Genomic DNA, 26,504 nt, shown 5'->3' with positions numbered 1-26,504 from the left:
AAGAAAATACATATTTAGCCCCATGTTCGAATGCCCCCGCCCCCCTGTCAAAAATAGCTTAAATCGCTAAAATGAAAGAAAGCAGCAAATGGAAAAAAAAAACACTCATCTTATACTTTCTCTAATAACAACCTAAAACATGAACCGTGGTTGAAAAAAAAGAAAGTTTTCCTTTAAGTGACTTATATAATAATGTTTACCAACCTGGGGGTGCGCCAAAGATCGCATTGCACATCTTAAATGTTACACTAAAATATGAAGAGTTTAATGACTGTCTTCTTAATATGCTAGTGACCAAAATTATGACATCAAAATGATACTATAACTTCATATAGCCTAGTGCTGTGTACTAGTGGCCACTAGATGACGCCCTTGTCTCGTAAACAGAGATTGGCCAATATGCATTATTTCTGACAGGGTTAGACAGGTGACAACTGACTAGTGATTCTAGATCAGTGTGTTTCATATTAGACTATTAGATATTATATTGTTTTCTGAACATAGACAATGAAATGGCTTGATATTCCAAAAGTACAGGTTAACGTGGTTCTGAAACGTTTTGGTGTCAAGGACCTTAGGACCCCCAAATGTATTATGATTTAGCGATTTTCAAGCTAAACATAAAAAAATAGCAGATGTGCTATTTTTGAAACATAATAGGCTAAATGGATAAAGTGCTTTATTTATTTTACTGGGGACTCCCCTGCATGAACATTTCCAACCAGTAGGTGGCGATGTATCCAAGCAAATGTCATCTGGACAGCTCAAACTACAGCATTATGATTAATTTAATGAACCCATTAGAAAATAGTTGGCAGATCAGGCTTCTCACCACGAAAGAAAAAATAAAATAAATCAATATGTATGATTCTCAATTCATGTTTAGCTCTTAACCGCAATATGTCACTGCAATTCACACAGTCTTGGTGCAATAGGCCTATCATATATTATGAATTATGCTTTATGGACAATTGAGTTGATTGTCATGAGGGGAGATTTAAATTGGGGGTGTGGCTAGTGAATAGTGATTCACCTAACAACAACAAACTCCCACCTAGGTAGACTATACTATTCATAATAAATCAAAGAGTGAAGGGAAAAAACAGATAATAATTCGTATATAAATGGACCTGGCCTATATAGGACTTTAACGTTAATAGCCTTGGTCTTGGATGGATGCTGTTTTATTGCATAATAGGAATCAGGATAGGCTACAGAACAGCTCGTATATGGGCGCACCTGCAAAGATCATTAAATGTAATCTGATGAATATATAGCCTATAGCCCAGCCTATAATAACTCCTAGAAAATGGAACCTAATGGACCCGCGACCGCGATCCTCTTCCTCAGTGTTAATTAATGTATCCATTTGTAGGCTATAACTCCGAATGTGGTACAAAATGGAACCAAGTGAAGTCAGTCTCAGCCAGGTCTCAGGGTTTTCACAGTGTAGGCCTACGTGTTCGTAGACTGTAGATTAGAAACGCCCGTATACCCTCTTCTCCTCTCTCCTCCTCTGTCACTGCCGTCGCGAAACATCCTCCTCCTCCTCGCGGAGTATTAATATCCAGCCTAACGCAGATTGACAACGGTCTACTATAATATATAGCCTCTAAAACTATAACCACCGCGATGCTGATGGCCTCCGAATGAAGATGCGACCTCACGGTAAGATATAGCTGGCCTACCATTAGAATAGATTGGGTTATTATAGATTAGAGACAGCTGTTGTTGTTTTTTGTGCTTGCTTGGCTTTGTTGGATAGTCGGTTTGTCTTTAATGTGGGCTGTTGTTGTTTTTGTGTGTGACGATGGGCTGAAAATAGTCCAGTTCATATCAGAGCCTATAGGATATAATAACGCAGATATACTGTATCTGCTGAGAGGAAAGCCTTTAGAAACGGCCGATAAAAGGAGGGGGGCGTTTTCTGTTACGCTGGTTATTATAACGTAGAATGTAGGCTATGGATGTAGCTATTAGATTAACAATTGTCCAAAACGCTGTAAACGCATCGCTTAGAATATGGCAAAGCACGCGCAGTCCTTCTAATTATGTCAAATCTGATCTGACAATACAGCTGAGCTGATGTTGTAACAGTGACGGTATAGGCTACAACCAGACAGTATAGTTATTGCTCTCTGCTGAAGCCCAGCTTTTTAATTTGGCTGAAAATATGTAGAATCTTTGGAAATGCTCATTGATTGAACGACACTGTTTGACATAATGACATTACACTGACTTATCTAAGAGACAGACAGACAGAGCTGCCATGTGAGTAGGATTAATTGTGCTATGGTTGTGAGTGGATGCACCAGTGATGATGCAGACAGTCTGGGTCGAGCAGCAGCACATTATTCCATGTAGCCTTTTATGAACTGCAAAGAGCCTATATCTCTCTCCTCTCCTCTCCAGGGGCGGCGGTGGCTCAGGGGTAGAGTGCCTGGGTTGCCAGTTCGAACCCGGGATCCCCCAGAGTTACCGTCGAAGTGTCCTTGAGCAAGACACTAAACCCCTAATTGCTCCCGATGTGCTAGTTGGTGCCTTGCATGGTTTCCGCTGCCATGGGTGTATGAATGTGTGTGTGAATGGGTGAATGTAATGCACAATCTCTGTAAAGCGCCTTGGATAAAGGCGCTATATAAATACACCATTTACCATTTTACCTCTCCCCATGTGTCCCCCATCTCCTCTCTTATCTCAATTAACTATTTAAGAATGGTTCTATTAACTATTTAAGAATCTTTTACTTATAGGCCTACAATGAAATCACAGTAATGAAACAAACCATTTTCAACAAATGATGGTAAAATAGTGACTTTAGCCTGATGTTTGTTGACTGCAACACTACAGTGCTATACAGTGCAGAGAAAAACAATTTTAGGGCTTCAAATAAAATAAGATATCTCTCCTCTCCTCTCCTCTCCTCTCCTCTCCTCTCCTCTCCTCTCCTCTCCTCTCCTCTCCTCTCCACTCTGGAGATGATTTCATCACAGCCATAAATAACCTTTTTTTTATTATCGTACAGCACTTTTCATTGCGTGTGTTTCACAAGGCGCCATGGAGCAATAATATTTTTTAACCTTGACCGGAATTGTTACAGTCCAATAAAGGATATCCCAATTAATTCGTCATAGAACAAAATATGTGGGGATGGGGGTCCGCAGCCAAATGCAATACCATTTTCGGGGTCCTTCCTTAATGACATGAAAGGATTTTGAGCATCACTGGTGATATATAGCAACATATTGTAGGTTTCTCAGAAAACTGTTGGTTTTATTTGTAGAATCAGGTTAAGTGGTTAAGTTTGGTTTTCTCCCCTCCATCATCATCATCATCATCATCATCATCATCATCATCATCATCCATCATCATCATCATCATCATCATCATCATAATCAACATCATCATCATAACCAATCTCTCTCTCTCTCTCTCTCTCTCTCTCTCTCTCTCTCTCTCTCCTATAACCACTGGTTCATAATAACTGTAGTTGTTATAACTTTCCAGTGATATCCTGGTTTATTCCCATCAGCATATACGTGGGACAGTGTGGGAGCGGATGGCTTCATCCTCTAAGACTGCACTATACAGTACCTCATCAGCATTAGGGCCTATAAGTGACATGTCAATGAATGCTTTCGATTTGTGTGTGTGACTGTGTGACTGTGTGACTGTGCGTGCGTGCATGCATGCATGCGTGCGTGCGTGTGTAGTTGTGCTTGTAACTGCCCTTGCAGTATATCGTCTCTGTCGGGTGGAAACCTCATTATGTCCAAAACTATAGCCTGTTGCTTTTCACGATTAGAATTCAAAAGTATGTGAAAAGTAGCACATCCACAACCTTGTTTTACGCGGCGTAAAGTGGCACTTTTTGTGCTTTGATGCTTCCATGTGACGCTGTAGCAGTGTAGTATGATCAATTATAGGGCAGTGGTTTTCAACCCTTTTCATAACAAAGTCCATTATTGTCTCCACCAGGCCGAAGGCATGGGGGGAGAGTATGTTTTGCACTCCGTCCGTCCGTGTGTCCGTCCGTCCGTCCGTCCGTCCGTGTGTCCGTGTGTCCGTCCGTCCGTGTGTCCGTGTGTCCGTGAGCAGCTAATCTCGGCCACTGTTAACCCGGTCGATGCCAAATTTTGCACACACACTCCCTGGATGCCAACGATGAACCTCTGCCCCAAACTTTCCAGAACGGCCTGTTATAGTGCCACCAGGAGGCCGCTTTGTGCAAAACAAGTTTTTGCACAGTACACCTACAGATTTTGTCCAAACATTACGCAAATTGGTACACAGTCTCTCTAGAGCCATTCAACGAAACGGGTCTTTCAGATTTCTCACACTCCATCCTGATTGGTTAACATTGGCTTCCAAAGTTCACAGGAGTGCTCAGTTTCAAACAAAATGCTGCAAATCATGAACACATCGCGTGATTTCCCTGAAATTGTGCACCCACATTCCCACTAGGCCGAGGACGAAATGCCACATGAACAATTTCAACTCAGCCTCAAGGTGGCGCTATAACTGGCCGAAAAGTGTTTTTACCTCTAACTGCACGGATCTGTGGATAACTTTGTATGCCAACTCCCTAGAGGCCAAGGAAAAACCTTTGTCTGGAATTTTTCACATCTGCTCTTTATAGCGCCACCAGGAGGCCGACATATGTAAAACACATATTATTACTCCTTCAGATTTTATCCAAATTTCACGCAAATCGGTACACATGATCTCCATAGTCATGTGATCAAGACAGGTTTGTTTGATTTCTCATATTCCATCCTGATTGGCCACGATTGGCTCCTACAGTTTTCAGGAGTAGCCCGCTTTGTACAAATCGCCACAACTCCTCAACGCAGCGTCCCATTGCGATGAGACTGTGCACGCATATTCCCACTAGGCTGAGGAAGAATCCTGGTGGAGACCTGTGCCCAGAAGGGCACTTTTTCTAGTTTATTCTGCATTTTTGAGCCAGGGACCACCATTTGATGACATTTAGCTCTAAGACCCAAACTAAAGAATACTTTGTTATCGTTGGATACGATTTTGGTTGGTTTAGGAGAGATAACAGGCAGACATTGATCAATAACAATAGTCTCTAAAACTCTTGAGAGCTTAAAATGAATCATTTTACACTCTCAAGAGTTACATGAGGGTCATGTAAGAGGGTCCATTTGGATACCAACTGTCCATCATGACCACCTGGAACCCCTTCAAGGACCACTGGAGGTCCCTGGGCCACTGGTTGAAAACCACTGAAGTAGGGCGTTCATTGACAATTATAGTTCTATAGTACTTAAGTATGGACATAAGAGGTTTCTGCCCGACAGCAACAATATGTTCGAAACACACACGCCATGTGCTTTAGTTCCCAGTATGACTGTGTGTGGTGTGCCAACTTCCTCCCAATTAACCACTTCACTTTCATGTCTGTCTGTCTGTCTGTCTGTCTGTCTGTCTGTCTGTCTGTCTGTCTGTCTGTCTGTCTGTCTGTCTGTCTGTCTGTCTGTCTGTCTGTCTGTCTGTCTGTCTAGGTCAGTTAGCACCATGATCGATGGCTGTGCTGTGCGTGCCAGTGATAGGGGGAGATTGAATACCACTACATCTCAAGGTAAGACATATCCTCTCAAGTGCACTTCTCCTCTCTCTAACTATCCCCTTCTCTTCTCTTCACTTCTCTTCTGTTCTCTTCTGCTACAACTCGAAATTATGAACCCCATATTGATTAAGAAACCCCCCTGCGATTGGAATCGACCTTGTGTGTGCGCGAATGTGTTTGTCTCTGTGAGTGTGAGAGAGGTAAAGAGAGAGTAATCGTGTGTGTGTGTGTGTGTGTGTGTGTGTGTGTGTGTGTGTGTGTGTGTGTGTGTGTGTGTGTGTGTGTGTGTGTGTGTGTGTGTGTGTGTGTGTGTGTGTGTGCGTGCGTGTCCATGTGTTTGGCCGGTGTTTGGATGGGAGGTCTGGAATTGATACACGGCCTTGAACAACCACTCCCCCTCTCCCTCTCTCCTTCCATCTCTCCACATCCTCCTCACCTCTCATCCCTCCATCGCCACACTGTGGTGAAAGTACTAATACTCGAGTATAATTCTGAATTTTACTTTAATTTTAGTCATTGTTTTGATAGTTTATACTCAGTATAAAATTGGTTCCATATTTGCACCACTCTCAAAGTAATTATACACTCATGGATACATTGACATGGGGTATTATATATAGGGCTCCATTTTCATGTTAACATTCTAAATACACTATTTGGAGATTTAACAGTGGGGAAGGGGTGTTAAAAAAGTTGATATTTTGGTTACCTGTCTAAATCCCTAAAACACTTCCGTTACCCGTTACATTATGCATGGGTGTGGTTTGGGCGTTACAATAATTAAACCACTCACTGTGCCACATGCCATTGCCTTTGAAGAGATCCCTTATCCGTTGCCCGTTGCCTATATGCAGTGCTATGTCGCTTCATAGCATACGGTCTATAGCGGTCAAGTGATGTGTTGCTGCCTTGAAGTCTTATTCTTCTTTGCTTATTTGGATAGTTTTGAGGTGGAGCTGCAGTGCAGATGGTCTGTAAGTTCTAAAAGCATGGGTCTTCAAGGTAACAAGAAGACTCGCCCCGTTTCTGTTTTCCTCCCAGAATTTTCCCCAATGTGAGGGGTGGGAGAGGCTGGACAGCAGACGGCTGGACTTTGAATTTCTCTAACTATAAACTTTCATGACAGCAGACAGCCTAAGTACAAATATAATTTATGAAAATCTACTACATTGAAGTCTGTTCACAGAAGTTGTTGTAGGATATGTGGGGATTATCTGACGAGGTACCATTTGAGTGGGCAAAACCTTACATATACTAAATAATACTAAATTGTTTATAGGGTCAATATAAGTAAAATAATATAGCCTTTCTACATGAGTATCTTTTTATATTTTTCCAAAAAGAATACAAACAGCCAATAGCATATTACAAAGTTATCCCCCTCACTGGTGACAATTCCGGGAGGAAAAACGGGCAAGCACCGGGTCGAGTCTTCCGGTATTCGTCTTCAATAGGGTAGGGGGTTACCGCATGCAGAGGGGCCGCCAAATCCTTGCGATAGGATTTTGTTTTTACATTGATTGAAATCGGCACACTAGCTGTTAAGTTTGAGAAGGGAGTAATCACATTAGATGATTAGAAATATCATCAGCTGTGCTGATTACACAGAGTCTCGGCAGAGCACCATGCAGCCAGCAACACTGTTGCTACTGGCTAATTGGCTACGCTATAGCTGCACGGGACATTCAAAGACGTATAGTTGCTAAAGCTGGCATTAGAAATGTGAATATCCATTGAATATTTTCGTTCCAATGAGATTGAGCTGCTAGTTGAATCTCGTCTTTATTTATTGGGTTTGGGAAAGTTTTCTGACACACATCCTTCTGATTCTGAGGCTGAGTAAACAGGGACTATCTCCGTCAGACTCTATATTTCAGGATAACAGACGTAACAGTGAACACTCCCAAAAAGCCACCTCATAATATGACGCGGAAATTGGCAATAGTGAGATAAATTCTACTGAACGTGAGATAAATTCTAGACAAATTCTACTGAGCAATATAGTCTATACTGCAGGAAAAGGAGGGAGACATTATAGCAACTGGCCATATGTGCTATACCAGACACTTCAACACTTGCTTATGCTTATGGCAGTCCAACGTAGTCAATGATGACTTCATATCTCCCGGGGGTAAAGGGGGGTTTTCAGCGCCTGGTGCGCTCATGCGCCCACATGTGGCGGTTAAGACCAATAGCTGATCCGCACACTTTTCCACACGTGGGGCAGGGGTGTGTTGAGCCTGGTAGGATAGTCCCTGCAGCGCGCTCTGCGCGTCTCAGGCATGTCTTCTCCTCCAAGCGGGAGACACCTGAGTTGCAGGAGGAGCGCCAAGCGTCCCGGTCTACTGCTATCCTTTCCAGGTTTGAGGGTGGAATGTTGCAGCTCTTTAGTAGCATCTTATATGTGGTCCTTGTAGCTCTTCTGTTGGCCTCCTGCAGACCTCTGGCCGGATTGAAGCTGGCTGTAGAGGACCTGTCGAGGAAGACGAGCTGCAGGCATGCGTATCACATGGCCTAACCAGCGGAGCTGTCTGCGTGACAGAAACACCTCCATGCTGGATGAGTTGGTGCGTTGATATATTTCTGCGTAGGTCATGTGGTGCTCCCATGTGATACCCAGGATCCTTCGCAGACAGCGGATGTGGAAAGCCTCCAGAGATGTTATATGCCGTCTGTATGGTGTCCAGGCTTCAGAGCCATACAGTAGTGTGGACACACATACTGCCTGGTACACTGCTGCCTTGGTTGAGGCCTTCAGGTTCTTGTTGGTGAAGACCCGTGATCTTAGGCGACCAAACGCGGCGGAGGCTAGATTGATGCGCGATTGAATGTCTGCGTCACACACACACACACACACACACACACACACACACACACACACACACACACACACACCTCCTGAAATTAAATGTAGAATTCTCCCTAAGGGAGAATTCATTCAGCCAGCCATTACGCTCACCTGTCAGCAAGACAGTGAAGCCACAAGTGTCCCAGCTAATGGGCTGTGTGTGTATGTGTGTGTGTGTGTTTGTGTGTGTGTCTGTGTGTGTGTGTGTGTGTGTGTGTGTGTGTGTGTGTGTGTGTGTGTGTGTGTCTGTGTGTGTGTGTGTGTGTGTGTGTGTGTGTGTGTGTGCGACTGTGCGCGTGCGTGCGTGCGTTGCGTGCCTACATGCGTATGTACGTACGTACGTACGTGTCCCTGTTAACAGGATGTGTGTTCAACAGTGTTTCATTTACAGAGCATCTACATGGTGAGAGAGAGAGACAGACAGAGAGAGAGTCTAATAGTTAAAGTCACGGTGCCTCGATCCCTGCCATAGACGTTATATCTCACCAAACAGGAAGTGCAAAGAGGAAGAGGAAGGACGTACGTATCCGTCCTGTTCAGATCCCACAGATGTGAGCTACACAGTGACCTCGCCCTGTTTGCAGAAACAGGCATACGTGGCATACGATAATAAGTGGATAAGCATTATTTTAACGGTATACTATAAGCAGATGCAGAGCTGCTCTTTACTCAAAGCACACAGGTCATTGAAGTGGCCATCAAACTTTTGCTTTCACATGCAAATGAGCATAATGGAGGCTGCATGCATTGGATTATATAGTGTGTGTGTGTGTGTGTGTGTGTGTGTGTGTGTGTGTGTGTGTGTGTGTGTGTGTGTGTGTGTGTGTGTGTGTGTGTGTGTGTGTGTGTGTGTGAGGGTGTGTGTGTGTGAACTTCCCCTTCAATGTCAATGGCGTTTAATGTTTTGATGTTTAATATACGTAATCTTTCCATTCATTGTCAATGGCAAAACTTGAGACGTGTGGGGACAAAAGTGTTAGGATCTTTCTCTCCACAGTCAGACCTGGCCACTCCCACTTTCCCTTCCACTCACACAGTCAGTTCACTCACCTGTCTCCAAGCCCCTCGTCATCCCACCTGTGAACACTTCGACAATCAGCCTGCCCCATAATTATATAACTGGACTCATTGCACTCACACTCACATAAAGCAACAATGACAAAATAAAGTGTAGACCTAAGGACGATTCTACAAATGCCTTCTTCTAAATCATGACAGTTTTCTGAAAAATCCATTTTTCTATGTCAGTGGTTCGCAAGCATTTTCATGGTCAACGACCCCCAAAAATGTAATTGGCTGCCGACCCCCATCTGAAAATATGTTGTTCCAGATTTGAGTTAAAAACGTTCGCTTTGAAAAGAATATATATTCACGATTTTTCAAAAGCACATCGACAAGCTCGTAACACAGCACTCGGTAAAGTGGCTGAACCCGGCCATTTTACCCATGAGCCAGCTAGCAACCGCCGTCGCCATGTTCTGCATGATACTGTCGTTCTTGCCCCTCTTTTTTCAATCTTGTCTCTGTTGGGTGCGGAAACCTCATATACTGTACAAGTCTCTCTTCAGGATAAAAATAAATAAATAAGCAAAACAAATAGCAGATCGATCGACAAGCTCGAAACACGTTGCTTGTGGATCTGCTGCTTTTGATGCTTTTGTGTGACGTGGTGGTATATGTGTACGATCGATTTTGGGCGTTAATTTACGAAAAAAAACACAAACAATTAAAATATGGAGATAAGAGGTTTCTGCAGCCAGACAGTCAGCCACGCAGAGCAGAGCCATCGTCTCCTCGTTCTCGTCTAAAAGTCACATCACATCCCCGGGGGACGCTGCTGGATAATATGAAACAAATTAACAATAGCATCACAACAACGTACAGTTCAATCATGCCAGTTTGTGTTCACTTGGCACTGTTTGTGCGTACATACTGTTGTATGCAACGTTTGTACACTTGTGTATTACACTTTGCACTCTTTGTGTACACTTAGTGTATACTCATGCACTTGCATAATACAAAGCATCAGCGACATGCTGTGAGCTTGTAAGATTGGATATCTTTTGAAACATTTTGAAAGAAGAATAAATGTATTCCGGGCACCTATAGGCTACGATGTAGCCTGAAAGCACGTTGCAGGTTCGACAGCCTTTTCTGCACGTCACTCACCATATCTCTCTCTTTCCATTTCTTGTCCGCCTTTTTCTTTTTTTTTTAAGATCATTGATTAAATTGTATGTATAGCTTGCGGAGTTAGTTCAGTTATATACACTTGAGGGTCTCATTCAGTTCTACGCAAGTCCCACACGTCATACGCAATTGGGCAGGGTATTTAAGTCCACCTATAAGGTTGCAATCGTCCTGCATTCCAGCTGTTGCGTTCCTGGTTGTCGTCGTTCCTAGCACCGCCACCTCAGCACCACCGGTGGGATGGGCTCTGCTATTTCTGTTCCCCTTAGGGGGGTTGCTATTGTATATCTATCTCCCTGCTCTTAATGGTGGTTGTATAATTGTGCCGAGCATGGTGAAAAATGTAGCAGAGCCGAACGCCAAGACAACATTTTATATGCACACTTATATTCTCATTCCATAAAAAAAATTGTTCAATCTATTCGTGAGTTGTCTGACTGAAATTAATTTCTTTGAACTGTTGCACCCGTACTTCCCATATGGACATATAAGGACATACCGTACAGCTTCCATCTGTAGAATACACAATGTAAGACAGGGCTGATGAGGTTATATGAATCTCTCTCTCTCTCTCTCTCTCTCTCTCTCTCTCTCTCCTTAGATCACAGAGACATCAATGCTTGGCTCTCTTTGCTTTCAATTAGTCCATGGCCGCACGCACGCACGCACGCACGCACGCACGCACACACACACACACACACACACACACACACACACACACACACACACAGCTCTTCAGTGAAGATGTTGTTGATGAACTAAGCCTAAGGAACACACAGCAGCAAGTCAGACACACTCCTGACAGGAGAGCCTCTCCAACAAATGGCCAGAAAATGGTTCCCTGTTGTCATGGTAACCAACCAATCATGTGTGATGTTTTAATGCTCCTGGAGTATGACTGACAGAGAGAGAGAGAGAGAGAGAGAGAGAGAGAGAGAACTGGTTTGATCCAGTTAAGCAGAGTGTTTTGTGTTGCTTCATGGTCTCCTAGGAGATGATAGATTATGATTTATTTTCAGGTTATTCATGACAGTTATCTTTCTTCTTTCTGCTTGTGTTGTGTGGCTTGATGCTGCCTGTCATGGCTGTAAACCTGTGTTTACTGGCCTGTTCTCTGTGTGTGCACGTGTGTGTGCGTGTGTTCGTGTTCATGTGTGTGTGTGTGTGTGTGCGCGCACGTGCAAGAGTATGCTAATGTGCTTGTGATTGCCTGCCAGTGTGTGTGTGGGCGTTTTCATGAAAAATGATTTGTGCATTTGTTTTGTGCACATGTTGTTTTTCTTCTGCTTTCACTCATGACTCAGGGCTACACACACTATGATGAGGAAGAGTGTTAACTTAACTCTAAGGCCCAAACCACACCAGCTGCAAATACTCCTTGCAACTACTCATAACTCCTTGCAACAAAACAAACCACACCATTGCAACTCCTTGCACCTGGTTGCAAGTAGTTGCAAGTAGTTGCATGTTGCTCTGATTACACTAGCTACTCTCAGTAAGGTCAAGATGACCGTGTTTTTCTTGCATTTCCTTTGGCCACTCTCTCCCTGCATCTCTTCTAATGATCTTCACGCCTCTCCCACCCGCCGCGGGGGGTTGGCGACTTGCCATTGTCTTCTAAATGTTACATTCCAACTAATTCAAGGGAGTGCCAGCGGGCACTGTTTCAACTCAGGACTCGAGGACAACTCAACTTTTCTTTTCCTTTTTCTTTTCAGTTTACCAAACTATAATTATAGTGACGACGTGAGCGCTATTGAATACCCTTGCGCAGCGAGCGTGAGGTAATTAACGCCAGCTGCCTGGTCTCCCTGGTCTTTGATTGTGTGATTAAGAGGTGGATCCTTATGATCCTCAGTGAGTGGCTTATTTTTTTAGATGAAGTGTGTGTGTGGGCAGGGGAGGCTTTAAGGATCGGGAGGCCCCGTTCATGATGTCATAATTTTTAATAATTAATCATTATTATTAAGGCCACCACTGTGTGTGGTCAATGGTACATTTATATAGCGCCTTTATCCAAGGCGCTTTACAGATTGTGCATTACATTCACTCATTCACACACACATTCATACACCAATGGCGGAGGAAACCATGCAAGGCACCAACCTGCACATATGGATCAATTAGGCGTTCAGAGTCTTCCTCAAGGACACTAACTCTGGGGGAACACGGGATCAAACTGCGGACTTTTAGATGAAGTGCGTGCATGCTTGCGTGCGTGCGTGTGTGCGTGCGTGCGTGTGCATGTGCTGTGTTAGAATCACAACATGACTGTCTGTCCTGTCTTTGCCTTTTACCCCTTTGTCCGCCAATGTCGTTGTCAAGCCAATGAATTCCTCCACATGTGTGTGTTGCTATTTTATCCTATAGTGACTCACTTGCCAGTGAGGAGCACCCACCGGGAGGACGTGGCGCCGTTGTGCATACTACATACAATTTGAGTGCATGACATATCATATTTACAAAGGTAATAGAGCATGCACCTCCACTCTAGCCCAGGTGCTGGACAAAATGGCAGTACACGAGGAAGAAATAGAGTCCGCAACACTGGTAGAAAAAACTCAGCTCCACTGGTTTATTGATTCAACGTAGAAAAAACTCGTATCCGTCACTGGGATCTTCTTCAGGAATTCCTGAAGAAGATCCCTGTGACCGATACGAGTTTTTTCTACCAGTGTTGCGGACTACATATCATATTTACACCTTGTCTTCGTCAAATTGAGCGTGCCCGGATCAGAAACGTAAGACTCTATTCTTACCTGTGGTTGTCATTAGTGGAGGAGATATTGATCGGGTGAGGTCAGCTTCCGCTCAGGTTATAATCTTTTTACAGGATACTGCATCATGATGGCTCATATATCAGTGTCACAGCATACTGCGTTCACCCTCTATATGCAGATGACATGCTGCGAAACAATGTGTCACTTCTAGAAGTAAGTGAGTGGCACATGTAGGCCTGCTTCAAATCTCTCTCTCTCTCTCTCTCTCTCTCTCTCTCTGTCTCTCTCTCTCTCAATTCAATTCAATTCAATTCAATTCGATTCAATTCAATTCAATTCAATTCAATTCAATTCAATTCAATTCAATTCAATTCAATTCAATTCAATTCAATTCAATTCAATTCAATTCATTCAATTCAATTCAATTCAATTAAGCTTTATTGGCATGAGAAAACATACGTTTACATTGCCACAGCAACAGTGGAACAAATAAATCAAGAAGAAAAAACAAGAAAATAAACGTATAAACAGAGCTGTGTTCTATTAACACTTTGAGTAATACTATCTTGTGAGACTATACAAGATTTTCTGACAGATCGTTATAGATCCATATAGGAGACGCTTTATACCTTTTAAAAGTAGACAGCAGTATTTCAATGTATTTTAACATGTTATAAACATTTGGTGGTTTTCAAACTCTCCTTGGGTGATTGTAATCCGTGGGAAGTACAGTGTAGCTCAGTCTCTACCTCGTTTTGTGTGCAGTGGGTGCACAGTCTGTCTTCTCTAGGGAGCCAGGTCTGCCTATGGCGGAATTTCTCAATCGTAAGACTGTGTTCACTGATGGACTGGAACCAGTTGGTGTAAAGCTCACTGAGCATGTTGATGAACTCATTATGCATGTTGTGCTCATAGGGTGTGATTCCATGTGTGGGGCTGGGAGTGGTTGTTTTCAGAGCTTGGACATAATTGTATTGGGGTGTGGTTGGTGGTGCTTGCATGTGTGTGGATGGTGGTGGGTATGTGTAGTAGGTTGTAGGGTGGTGTACTCTGAATGCAGGCGGGGGCCTGGTTGTAGAGTGGTGTCCTCTGGGTGCTGCTTGGTGTCTTCTGGGTGTAGAGTAGTTTATAGGTGAGTTTATAGGTGAGTTGTTCATCGCCCTGTTGCTTGAATCTGTAGGATATGCGCAGGGTGAGGTCAAATGCGGTGTCTTTCAGGCTCTTAATTTGCAAAGGTTGAGATTTCTGCTTTGCAGATGTGTACTTTGTCCCACAGGCTGCTGCCGTCCAGGTCTGGGTGCTTTGCAAAGTAGACTTTGTGCTTTGTGTCACAGATTCTGGAGATCTGTGCATTGATGGTGTTGATGTCATCACCTTTGATATCCCCTCTGGTTGCAGTGCAGATATGACTATACTTTTGAGTTGGGAAATGTCGAGCTGGCTTGTTCTATCACTTCTTTGATTCAGTTCATCTTCAGTCAGTAGCTCCATGGCACGTTTGGTGTCCTGGCACTTGATGTGTTGAACTCTGTGATTTGGGAAGAGTTTTTTCCCCCAATCCACGTATTTCCCATTTGAGTCCATGACTCAATGTGTCTGTTTTGTGGCTGTCCCATGCATGCTGGGGGGCAATTTGTGTGTTTTGTGGCTGTCCTGTGCTGGGGTGATCTGGCACCGGGGTTGTTTTGGGTGGAGGTTCTAAACTTGAGGTAGCTTGAGATTGTGGCTGCATGTCCTGTGCTGGGGGGATCTGGCACCGGGGTTGTTTTGGGTGGAGGTTCTAAACTTGATGTATAGCTTGAGATTGTGGATCTTGGGTTTCTGGATTTGCTGTTTCTTGGTTCAAATCTCTCTCTCTCTCTCTCTCTCTCTCTCTCTCTCTCTCTCTCTCTCTCTCTCTCTCTCTCTCTCTCTCCTCTCCTCTCCTCTCCTCTCCTCTCCTCTCCCAGTGCGCTTGGCTTTAGCTGATTAGAGTGGCCCTGCTTGCTTTGATTAATTGGATGAAAGTGCTGTCCCGTTGCCAACTCCTCTCCTCCCCTCCCCTCCCCTCATCTCTCCTCTCCTCCCCTCATCTCTCCCTCATCTCTCCTCCCCTCGTATCATCTCTCGTCTCATATCCTCTCCTCAACCAGGCTGCATTCAACATCACCAGATTGGCATCAGTAACAGTTTAGTTATCACTTAGTAGTGGTTAACAGTTTTGTAGCACTCGAGCCCACTGCGATGGGCATAATTTTGTTCCTCCCGTGTCAGCGCGTGTTTGGTATTTCGGGTATTTCGACTCGTCATGTGCTGATGTGGGTGGAGAGCTATAGTGCAGCAGGCATGGGGTTTAATTGTCGCTGGCAATTCAGCGAGAACATGCTAAGGGCAAACGTGGACCATGATTTAGGGCCAATCGTCCCTGAAACGTGTCAGCATGAATGACTAAATCCACCTGACATTAAATTCAGCCTCAGCTCGTCTCGTGTCCAGAAAAGTATAGCACCATAGCTATAGAGCGTCGCAGTCCCTCCCCCTTTCAGAACAACGAGTGGCCCAGGAAATAAATCCCAATGCATTTTTCCCATAGGCTTTTCTTAAAGTATTTATTTAAAGACGGTTACGCCACGGACAAAGCCAACTCGGATCGTGACAAATCATGACAATGAACACAATGTTTTGGGCCGATCAAATCATTTACAAGAAGAAAAACAAAACAAATAGTGTTGTCTCCTGCCTTTATTTTCTTCTTTCTAATGATTTGATCGGCCCACAATATTGTGTTCATTGTCATGATTTGTCACGATCCGAGTTGGCTTTGTCCGCGCCGTAACCGTCTTTAAATTAATACTTTAAGAAATGCCTATGAGGAAAATGAACGGCGATTTTTTGTTCCCGGGTCTCTCGAGGGGGCGGGACTGCGACGCGCAGTTTGTTTGAGTGTTGATGTAAGCGAGGATCTACAGTATTTTCCCCTCTTGGCTGGGTTTTGCTGCTGGCTTGTGTTCTCCTAAAGCCACAGCATGCAGGGCCACGTGTCTCTCTACCGCGGTCACCTTGACCAGCGTTGTCCTTCAGACTATGATCATCAGTGCAACACCACAACCTTTTCTTATTAACCCATTCTGACCTGAGATCAGATTCATACGAGGTTTCCACTGGACACACACTGGTCTGATTAACCCATTCTGACCTGAGATCAGATTCTAAAAAATGTCAGTCGTTCTTCGATTTTTACAAAAATAGCAGACCTACAAGCTCGTAGCGCGCCACTAGGTGGCGCGCTATGAGCTTGTAGATCTGCTATTTTTCAATAGCTAAAGCATGACATGATGCCGACACCAAAATGGGTGCCCGGTCAGAATGGGTTAAATATACACCTTCTGTCGTCTCTGCCTTTCTCATCGTTCTGTCTCCCTCCCCCCCCCAACCTGAACATGTACACTTGGGCTGCAAGCAGCCCCGATCTCACCCAAACACACGGTGACATAGCAAGGATTGGCAATTGCAATTCTGTACATATATATACACAAACCTAGAAACCCCCCCAAATCCATATTATACTATTACTTGTCTGACTAGCAATGGAGGCGTGGCTTTTACTAGTTTTGTTATGTATGGAATTCACCCTTTGTCAAGTTCCGCCCGTGGTTGTGCCCCTCTTCGCACCCATTGGTTGCCGTTTCGTGGTTGGACAAAAATCCTCTCTCTCCATCCACTACCATTGAAATAACATATTTCTCAGTTGCTTCATATTGATATTCTGTGCATTCAATTCTTATTTTAAACTTGGTGTCAGTAAAAAGGAACATCACAGGTGCAGCATGGTGACTGGGCATAACATGTTTGTTTTTAGTTTTTTCCAAAAATGATGTTTTAGCAAATTCAACATGAACAACTATCTTTTCTTTTGGCCTCACTCTCGGCCCTCTCTCTCTCTCTCTCTCTCTCACTGTGTGTGTGTGTTTGTTTCTCTTTCTTGCTGTCTTATATGAAAAGCAGTCTGTATTCAAGTGAATTCTTCAAAGGCTGAACGGTCGTCCGCGACCTAGTGCCCTGTGGCTGTCATATTCCACATTTCTGTTTCTGTTCTTTCATGTGGCCTCTCTTATGTCACTATCTCTCTCTCTCTCTCTCTCTCTCTCTCTCTCTCTCTCTCTCTCTCTCTCTCTCTCTCTCTCTCTCTCTAAGAAATACGTTGATATTCATTCTGGATTCATCTTTAGGGGCCCAATTAAATCATACCTTAGAAAGCACAAGTGTTTATTTCAAACACAAAGTGATTTTTGACTGGGGAGTCATATTTTGACAGCAGCAACTGAATGCCTGTCATAATTTCCCTATCTAATTAGCCTATTGGACAGCATAAAGTGTTTTTTGACTGGGAAGTCATATTTTGACGGCAGTAGCCTGTCATAAATTCAACCCCCTCCGTATCGAAGTATTGGACAGTATTAAGATGTTGATATTCATTTTGTGTTCATCTTTAGGGCACCAAATCATACCCTAGAAAGCATGAGTGTCTATTTCAAACATAAAGTGTTTTTTGACTAGGGTCATAGAGTCATATTTTGACGGCAGTAACTGCCTGTCATAATTTCATCCCCTCCCTATCAAATTAATATTGGACAGTATAAAGATGTTCATATTCATTTTGTATTCATCTTTACGGACCCAAATCATACCCTAGAAAGCACTAGTGTATTTCAAACATATAGTGTTTTAGGTATTATAATACTTGACATTAGTAAGTCAGTGCTTTATAATGTGTTATGCTAAAGGTTATAAAGTATTTATAATGATTATTTATGAGCGCTTATACATAATTATACATATTATGAGAATATTATAATGTCTTATAAGTGTGTTCATACCGCGTTATAAACATGGGATGCATAGCAAGTGTTACCAATGATTCCATCAACATATGTCTACTAAAATGCCCAGAATTGGACAGATTCCATCAATATAAGCCTGTCAGCCAAACAGCAGCTCCGACCAATCCGAAACAAGCAGACTCAAACGAGCCAACACCTTACAGTACAGAGGCTTTAGTTAAACAAGGAGATGTAATGCTACATCAAATGAATCACAGAGGAAATAAACCCAAGAGAAAAGCTAAACCATGTGACAAATGTTTTGTAAAGTAATCTGAAGACACACTGACTGTAAACAGTGCGACAAGCGGTTTAGTATGTGAGCTAATCTCACGATACACCAGCGTATCAACAGATACACTCAGACACTCAGACAGTAACCAGACAGGTGGCTTTGTAGTTAGACTCAGAGTGACCGCCCTGAAACTGGGAGGTCGGGGGTTTGATCCCCGTCCGGGTCATACCAAAGACTGTAAAAATGGGACCCAATGCCTCCCTGCTCGGCACTCAGCATCAATGGGTTGGATTGGGGGTAAAAAAACAACAACTAATGATTCCCGAGCGCGGAGCATGCTGCGGCTCACCGATTCCAAGAGTAGGGTCAAATGCAGAGAACAAATTTCACTGCATGTGGTAATGTGTGTTTGACACCGGAGACATACCTTTTGTCTGTAACCAGTGTGGCAAGAGTTTAACCGTACAGTCGCAATCTTGTAACCTTGCGCAAGGTGTAACCTTGCGACTCACCGGCGTCAACACAAGGGAGAGAAACCTTTCGTCTGTAGACGTGTGGCAAGAGTTTCGGTATGCAGAGTGTCTTAAAGAAACACCAGCTTTTTGTCTACACCGGAGAAGGACGTCGCCACTGTGAACAATGTGGCAAGGGTTTAAGTGAGTTAGCTAGCCTGTACAGACGCACCGCTATGTTCACAGCGGGGAGAAACCATTTCACTGTACACATTGTGACAAGGGTTTCAGTCAGTTAAGCAACCTGAAGATACACTTGCGCACAGGGGAGAAACCCTTTTACTGTAAAGAGTGCGGAAAGAGTTTCTGTCGGTTAGAAGGTCTGAAGATTCACCAACATAGCCACACGGGAGAGAGGCCCTTTAACTGTAAACAGTGCGGCAACTCTGCAAGGGTTTTAGCCGGTTGAGTGACCTGAAGACACACCACTGTCCACACTGGGGAGAAACCTTTTCACTGTAAACTCTGTGGCAAGGCGAGTTTTGGTCGCAATATCAGGCTAAATAACCACCAACGTATCCACACCATAAGCAGTGTCATAAGAGGTTCAATGACGTAAGCCAGTGGTTCCCAAAGTGGGGTCCGGGGACCCCTAGGGGTCCTTGAGGGAGTTCCAGGGGGTCTCCAGTGTGCTAGCCCACTCCTACAGTATGTCCAGCTTTGAGTGTTTGTGTAAACAAGAACATTGAAGACAAAAGTGTTTATAAGAAACATTGAAGACAAAGGTGTGTAAACACAAACACTGAGGACAAAAGTGAGGACGCAAATTGTGATTGTCTGACATTATTGCATGGCTGATGTGCCATTGGATGAGAATTGAGATGCTCTATGATGACGTATGATGATAAGAGCGCTCCTCACTTCACCAGGGTGTGATTTTTGTTTGATTGTTTGACGGATGGGGGTGCGATCGTAGTGGAGATACATAATCTGTGCCTATACTTAAAACGCAAGGACATATTTTGTTAAAGGCTGGCGGTGGGTGGTAATGTAATGTATTACACGGACAGGGTGCGATGCAGAGGAACAAACATGCAGAATAACTCAATAACAGCATGAGGCCTCGTTCAGCAAATCACTGCTACTTCCACTGCTACTCACACTAACATAAAGGCATACAAAGCACTCCTTTGTATGATCACTGGGGCATTGCCATTACTCTCTGTGTGTGTGTCTTTCTGTCTGCATACGTGTGTGTGCGTGCGTTCATGCGTGTGTGTGTACAGTACGTGTGCCTGTATTGTTGCGAATACATACACGAGTGCACTGTACGCGCTTGTGTGCGTGCGTGTATACTCTGCCAGTGAAGTTGAGATGTTGTTTTGTATGAAAAATAAATAATGTTAAGTTGACTGTTGAAGTCACCCATAGCTATATGAACAATATGAGAACACGACTCTTCATGGGTTGAAAGCCTCTGCACAGAGATATGATGGAAGCGTGCTGTACAGTACAGTACAGTACAGTACAGCCTCTGAGGAGGATTCTCACAGCTGACTTTCATTCCAAACCGTTCCTCAAGGTAGCAAAAAAAATTGTCTCCATGTTTGAACATGTTTTTTCTTTCTTTAATTTCTTTTTTACACCATACATGGGCTGCTGGGTCAATCAAATGACGCTTTCGGGACAATGAACCGGGACAGGGAAACACCTTCAGGAGACATTTTTGTAGCCAATAATAACTGCTATAGGCCACTTCTCCTCCAGTAGCCTGGTTAATAAACCAGACTAATATCGCACGGACCACAGGAGTGCCATGTGTTTCAACGCAAACCCATTATCAACCACTTTAAGCCCTATACACATTTCCGGCCGTTATGTGTGATAATTTGTTATGCCAACCAGAAATAGGGATGGCAGATTGAAATTGGTTAATTGTGTTTGGGCCCGGGAGAGGGGTGTGCAGGCCTGCAGGACACAGGACGGAACAGAGCCCAGTCAGTCATAATCAGAGCTAATGGAAGTCCGGTGCTCTGGCATTAATGTGAGAGCTGGCCTGGCTGGCCAGTGGCCATAGGCTGTCCTGATCCTGTCTTGTCTCGCATATAGCCAGCCAACTATTCCACAATCTCCTAATGCTAAGAGCCTGGAATAATACACCTCCATGAAATCAGAGCAATCTGTTTGTCATTTCCGTTCACAAAAATTATATATTTTTAAATATCTTTAGATTGCATTTATTATGTCCATTTCTGCTAAGCAGCAAGCTATATAGATGCGTAGATGATTTCTGTTTATATTAGGATAAATTTGCGCAACTACTGTAAAGACACGCTTTAACAGGGAGTTTGATCTTTGAAATGGTGCTCTGCGTTCTCTCTCTGTCTTTCTGGCGCATTTTTGTAACCCTAAACCCTTTAAGATCATAAAGAAATATATAACATTCACCTCTCTCTCTCTCTCTCTCTCTCTCTCTCTCTTCAGGCTGTAAGCCCCTCCCAGTGTGGTGATGACCAGCCAGGGGGGAGGTGGCAGCAGAGGGCCGGGTGGCAGCAGGGGGAGTGGCCGGCAGCAGGCGGACACGCCCCCTCAGCAGCGCCACGCCCCCGGGCCCAAGCTCCAGGTGCAGCGCTCCGTCTCCAGAGACACCATCACCATCCACTTCTCCGCCCTGGGCAAGGAGGAGGAGGACGACGACGAGGAGCTCTACGGACCCCCGCTGCCGCCGGCCCCGGGGGGTCCCCTGGAGGAGGAGCCCCCAGAGGACACAGGCCAGTGTTACCATGTTATGTCTTCTTATAATGAGCAACTTTTGAAACAGCTTATTTTCAGTTGGGGGGTCGAGGCGGCCAAATATTATACTATTTGGGGTCCTTACTAATTTTCTTGCCATCTACGCTTATAAACGTAGCTATAGGCTATTGGGACACATCTATGCCAGCTACGCTTATAAGCGTAGACACACGTTTAATCCATATATGAACGCGCCAACCGTTTGTTTACCTTTTAGCATTGCTCCGGGTCAGAGCATGTGAGCGGAGCGGAGCGGCCGATAATTCCGCTCTTCGCTCTCGACGGCTTTTGTTACGCTCGCTCCGCGCTCACGTTCATCTCCCCCCACGCCGCTCCTCGCTCGCTCAGCGCTCACCTTCATTTACGCATGGAGCGCTCCCCGCTCCGTGCTCGCTCCGAGGCTACACTCAGATGCCCGCTCCGCTCAGCAGAAAGAAATGACGGGGGAAAAATAAAATGCTGTTTTCCTGAAATTGGCTAATTAAACCTGAAGGCCTTCGTTTCGGTCTTTTTTGGAGCATGATGCAAATTTGCCGTGCCGTGTGCATTGAGCGGCTCGGAGCGGCTCGGAGCGGAGGACAGTTCTCGCTCCGGAAGTCAATCTGACACATTTAAAAACCCGCTCCGCGCTCACGTCAAAATCCCCCCGCTCCGCTCCTCGCTCGCTCCGCGCTCCGCTCCGCTCACATGCTCTGCTCTGGGTAGTATATCCCTCCTTCGTCACCACCAGCGATGCGATTTCTAAATCCAGCTCCATTGAGCCTCCATTAAAACCCGATTTTCAAAGTGCCGTATCTCCAAAGGTTAGAGAGCTGTCAATGGTGAGCCGGCACGCACCACCCGACGATCGTAAATCATTTGTGATTTCGTATCGCGCAACGCTGAGGAAATGTAGCTGGTTGTTCTGCTAGCTAAAGGCTGTGGGCTGTGTTGTGTGGTGTCGTTCCACTTCCGGAAGCCCCCACCTTCCTGTTTAACCCGAAAGGACAACAAGCTCCATAGAGTGGGCCTGGACGGGCGGCCCCTGGGGCAGTATCACCATGCTAACACTAGGGGCAGCAAAGGAGTTTTAACATGAAATAGTTTGAGCACCAGTGATATATAGAAACATAGGTTTTTCCAGAAAACTGTCAGGATTTAGAAGACGATGTTGTAGAATCTGAACCTCAGGTCTAAATGTTTCTCAACAGACCTGGAGTCCGGCGGCGAGGATATGCTGTTGTTTGAGACCGTGGCCGCCTCCACCGTCCTGCCCGTGTCCTCGCGGCCCCCCTCGGTGCCACCGCCGCACGCCTCCTCCCCGGCCATGGCCATCGTCCCCTCCTCCTCCTCCTCCTCTTCCCACTCCCCCCTGAGCTCCACGCCCCCCGCCAGCTACTCCTGGCCCTGCTCCTCGGAGCGCCACCCCCCCTTCGCCGCCCCTCAAGCCGCCTCCCCCGGCTCCACCTCCTCATCACCGGGCAGGTATGGATGGGTCACCTTCGTGACATTTCCGTTGACGATCAAATATACAGATAATTATAGGCTAGAGAGGTTACAGGAGCACACTTGTTGCGGGAAGGTTCCCGGTTGAAAGGACCTTTAGACTATGTGGTTGTACTGGCCATGGCTGCCAGGTTTCAAAGATCTACAAGCACACAACGTGTCGCTTTGTGATGCATTGTGAGCTTGTATAGTTGCCTGACGTGAGTTGCCGTTTGCAGGTCCTCGTCCAAGCCCTTCCTCAGCCTGGTCAGGACGCTGTCCAACGACGTGGAAGCCCCGCCTCCTCCGGCGCACGCCCCTCCCCCCCGACGCCGAGACCTGATGATCTCCTTCGTCAAGTCACACATGTCGGCCGACACCAGCAAGCCTGCCGCTCCCACTCCACCCGCTCCTCCTCCGCCCGCTCCTCCGTCAGAGCAGCAGGAGCTCCATCATCTGCCCGCCACTGCTCCTGCTCCTCAAGGTTGGTGGTGTGATTCCGGGGATGTGGCTCAGGGGTCGAGTTCATGGCCCGTAGAGCAGCCGGATGGGAACCGCGAACCGTGAGGTTCCCTGTTCCATCCCGGGGTCTCCCAGAGTTAGTGTCGAAGTAGCCTCGGAAACCCAGACGTTTTTATTTCCAGGGAGAGGGAAAAAAAAGTCTGGGTCTGAGACCACTTCAATACGGCATAGAGTAGCGCAGACGTCGATCACTCTCTGCTGATTTCTGATCGTCTGCACCTGTGTTAAATTGACGCACACACGTACACACACACTCCTCTCTCTCTCTCTGTCGCTCCAACTAATTAGTCTCATGTCGCACAGCTGCGTTTAGATTCTCCCGGCGGATCCTGCCGGGAGCTGCCTATGCCATAGAAAGCAGAGGTTAGTGGCTAGTGTCAAAGTGTCCTTGAGCAAGACTCTGAACCCCAGATTGCTGCCGAAGTGCAGGTTGGTTCCTTGCATGCAGTTTCATCGGTGTATGAATGTGTATGATGTCTGAAATTGAATGGGCGAATGTAATCCACAATCTACGTGAAGCACTTAAAGCGCTATATAAATGCACTATTTACCAATACCTTTTAAGCAGTCACAGAATATTTAGCTCCACTGCGATCGCACCTTGGGCCGCTGATAAGCCTTGCTCCTATACCCGTCTACAGTGTCGTCGTCCCAGCGCACGCCGCTGGAGTCGCGCCGCAACGTCCAGCTCTTCAAGCAGTTCTCCCAGCCCCGCCTGTCCACCGGGACGGCGCCCGTGGTCCCCAGCGCCGGCGTGGGGGGCGACTCCAAGACGGCCCCCTCGTCCCCCCTCACCCCTCCGGACGGACGCTCCTTCTTCAAGGTCCAGGAGGTGGAGGCCCGGATCGAGGACACCAAGCGGCGCTTCTCGGAGGCCATGTCGGACCGGCTGCATCTCTTCAGCAAGATGATGGGAGACGAGACGCCCGCCGCCCCCTCCTCCTCCTCCTCCTCGACTGGCCAACGAGTCAAGTCGCTCTCCAACAGGTATCATTTATTGTACCTTTTTTCTTTTCTTAATCGTTCCAACGTGTGGCTTTGAGTGCAGTGCCCGGTGTCAAGTCGGTCGGACCCACGGTTGTCCAGAACTGCCGCAAAAGGCCTCTGCCCGGACTCTGGAAAGAGCCCCTGCCCAGGGTCCATATATTGAGCTGGCCTGTTCTGACATCACAACACTCCACATTTGGGCATGCCTGACACAGAACTCCATATACGAATAAAGGGACACATATGGGCATACAAGGGATACAGACAGATGGGTGGAACGGGTACTCTGACATGGGTACAATGGGTATTGCATAGCCAGGTGGGGCATGGATTCCATCGTTTCTGACTCGGTGCTCTACAGCCGGTCTAGTGTGAACAAATGCAAGTTGGGAATTGTCCCAAACCGCCCCCTAAGGTCTTCCACTGCTGGCCTGCTCGCTTTGCCTAAAAAAATGGCAACTAAAAAATACGGGGAAGCAGCTTTTTGCTTCTATGGGCCGACGGCATGGAACAAGCTCCCAATGTAACTTGGTCAGGCAGCCTTTGTAGACATTTTTAAAGCACAGCTCAAGACCCACTTCTACAACATTGCTTTTAATTGATCTTTTATTTTTTGTTATTCATGTCCTCACTGTATTGCATTACTGCTTGTTTTTTAATGTCTTTGCCTTTATTGCTTTTCTTTTTTTTCTCCATTGCTCTGTAAAGCACTTTGAGCTGCATTTCATGTCATGAAAGGTGCTATACAAATAAAGTTTTATTATTATTATTATTATTATTATTGGCATATACTGTAGCTTTGATCGGCGGTTATGGACAAGCGCATGTCCGAGCGATGACGGGCATGGCGATGGCGCTCCCTCGAGTCCTCGGCGAGTCAAACTCTAATTATAAACCCTGTCTCTCTCTCCTCCGACAGCGCAACGGAGCTCAACGCCATGGCGTCCGTCAACGGCCACATTGCCGAGGGCAACAACGTCAACAACAACAGCTACAGCATCAAGGAGGAGGAGGAGGAGGCAGGGCATGGCGAGGCAGAGGAGAACACGCCCCCCGAACACTCTGTCTTCTTCTCCTTCCCGTCTCTGGTGGCGTCGACGGGGCCGGCGCCCACGGTGGCCAACCTCGCACCCACCACCCCCTCCTCCTCCTCTGTTCTCCCCAGGTCAGTGGTGTAAAGCAGCGGTGTCCAAAGTCTTTTTTCCGAAGGGGTCCAAATTAGAAAATATCTACATCTCCTATACCTACCAGTGGTTTTCAACCTATGGGAGACTGGGCGTCGCCCTAGGGAGGTCCTCGAGGCACGTCCCACTGGGAGGAGACCCCGGGGCAGACCAAGGCGCAGTTGGAGGAAACACATCGCGACTCGCTGGTCTTGGAACGTCTCGGGATCCCCCCAGGAGGAAGTCACTAATGTTGCTCTGGAGAGAGAAGTCTGGAGCTCTCTGGTGGAGCTGTTGCCCCCGTGACCCGACTATATGGATAAGCGGTCGAAGATGGATGGAATGATGGATGGGTCCGGGGACCACCAGTGGGCCTTGAGGGGGTTTCAGGAGGTCACCAGCTAAATGATGGAAAGACCCTTATACTGTAGATCTTTAACTCTTGAGCGTTAGAATGAGGTTTCATTTTACGCTCTCAAGAGTAAAATTAGTGTTAAACATCTGCATTACTTAATTTACAAAAAGTTTACGCTTCTACTACTTTAGAGAGAACGTAGAATATATATTATTTCTCTCCCCAGGTCTCTCTCTCTCACGCTGGGTGTCTCTCTCCCCCAGGTCTCCCTCTCTCACGCTGGGTGTCTCTCTCCCCAGGTCTCCCTCTCTCACGCTGGGTGT

General features: G+C 45.8%; 2 protein-coding genes across 3 annotated transcripts in view; both read left to right on the top strand.

Moving 5' to 3' along the window:
• Nucleotides 1-1,500: 1,500 nt before the first annotated feature.
• On the top strand, nt 1,501-22,131 carry LOC310868680 (uncharacterized protein; the record flags this gene model as incomplete). The annotated part of the gene is made up of 4 exons (XM_083779136.1): nt 1,501-1,668; nt 5,529-5,605; nt 21,382-21,682; nt 22,039-22,131. Exons 3-4 carry the CDS (start codon nt 21,407-21,409, stop codon nt 22,129-22,131), a joined length of 369 nt encoding a protein of 122 aa, XP_083635262.1. The 5' UTR covers nt 1,501-1,668; nt 5,529-5,605; nt 21,382-21,406.
• A 752-nt stretch (nt 22,132-22,883) lies between these two features.
• The window catches only part of LOC310868798 (testis-expressed protein 2-like), a 37,053-nt gene continuing 33,432 nt past the window's right edge, over nt 22,884-26,504 (top strand). For both annotated transcript variants that reach the window (XM_083779266.1, XM_083779265.1), the window contains exons 1-4: nt 22,884-23,154; nt 23,394-23,638; nt 24,318-24,663; nt 25,583-25,828. In XM_083779266.1, the coding sequence (XP_083635392.1) occupies nt 22,904-23,154; nt 23,394-23,638; nt 24,318-24,663; nt 25,583-25,828 (1,088 nt within the window). In that variant the 5' untranslated portion in view covers nt 22,884-22,903. The remainder of the gene's footprint in view (nt 23,155-23,393; nt 23,639-24,317; nt 24,664-25,582; nt 25,829-26,504) is intronic.

Source organism: Protomyctophum parallelum (assembly GCF_964188405.1).
Source record: "Protomyctophum parallelum genome assembly, chromosome: 13".
NCBI lineage: Eukaryota > Metazoa > Chordata > Actinopteri > Myctophiformes > Myctophidae > Protomyctophum > Protomyctophum parallelum.
This window is presented reverse-complemented; position numbering and strand designations above follow the sequence as displayed.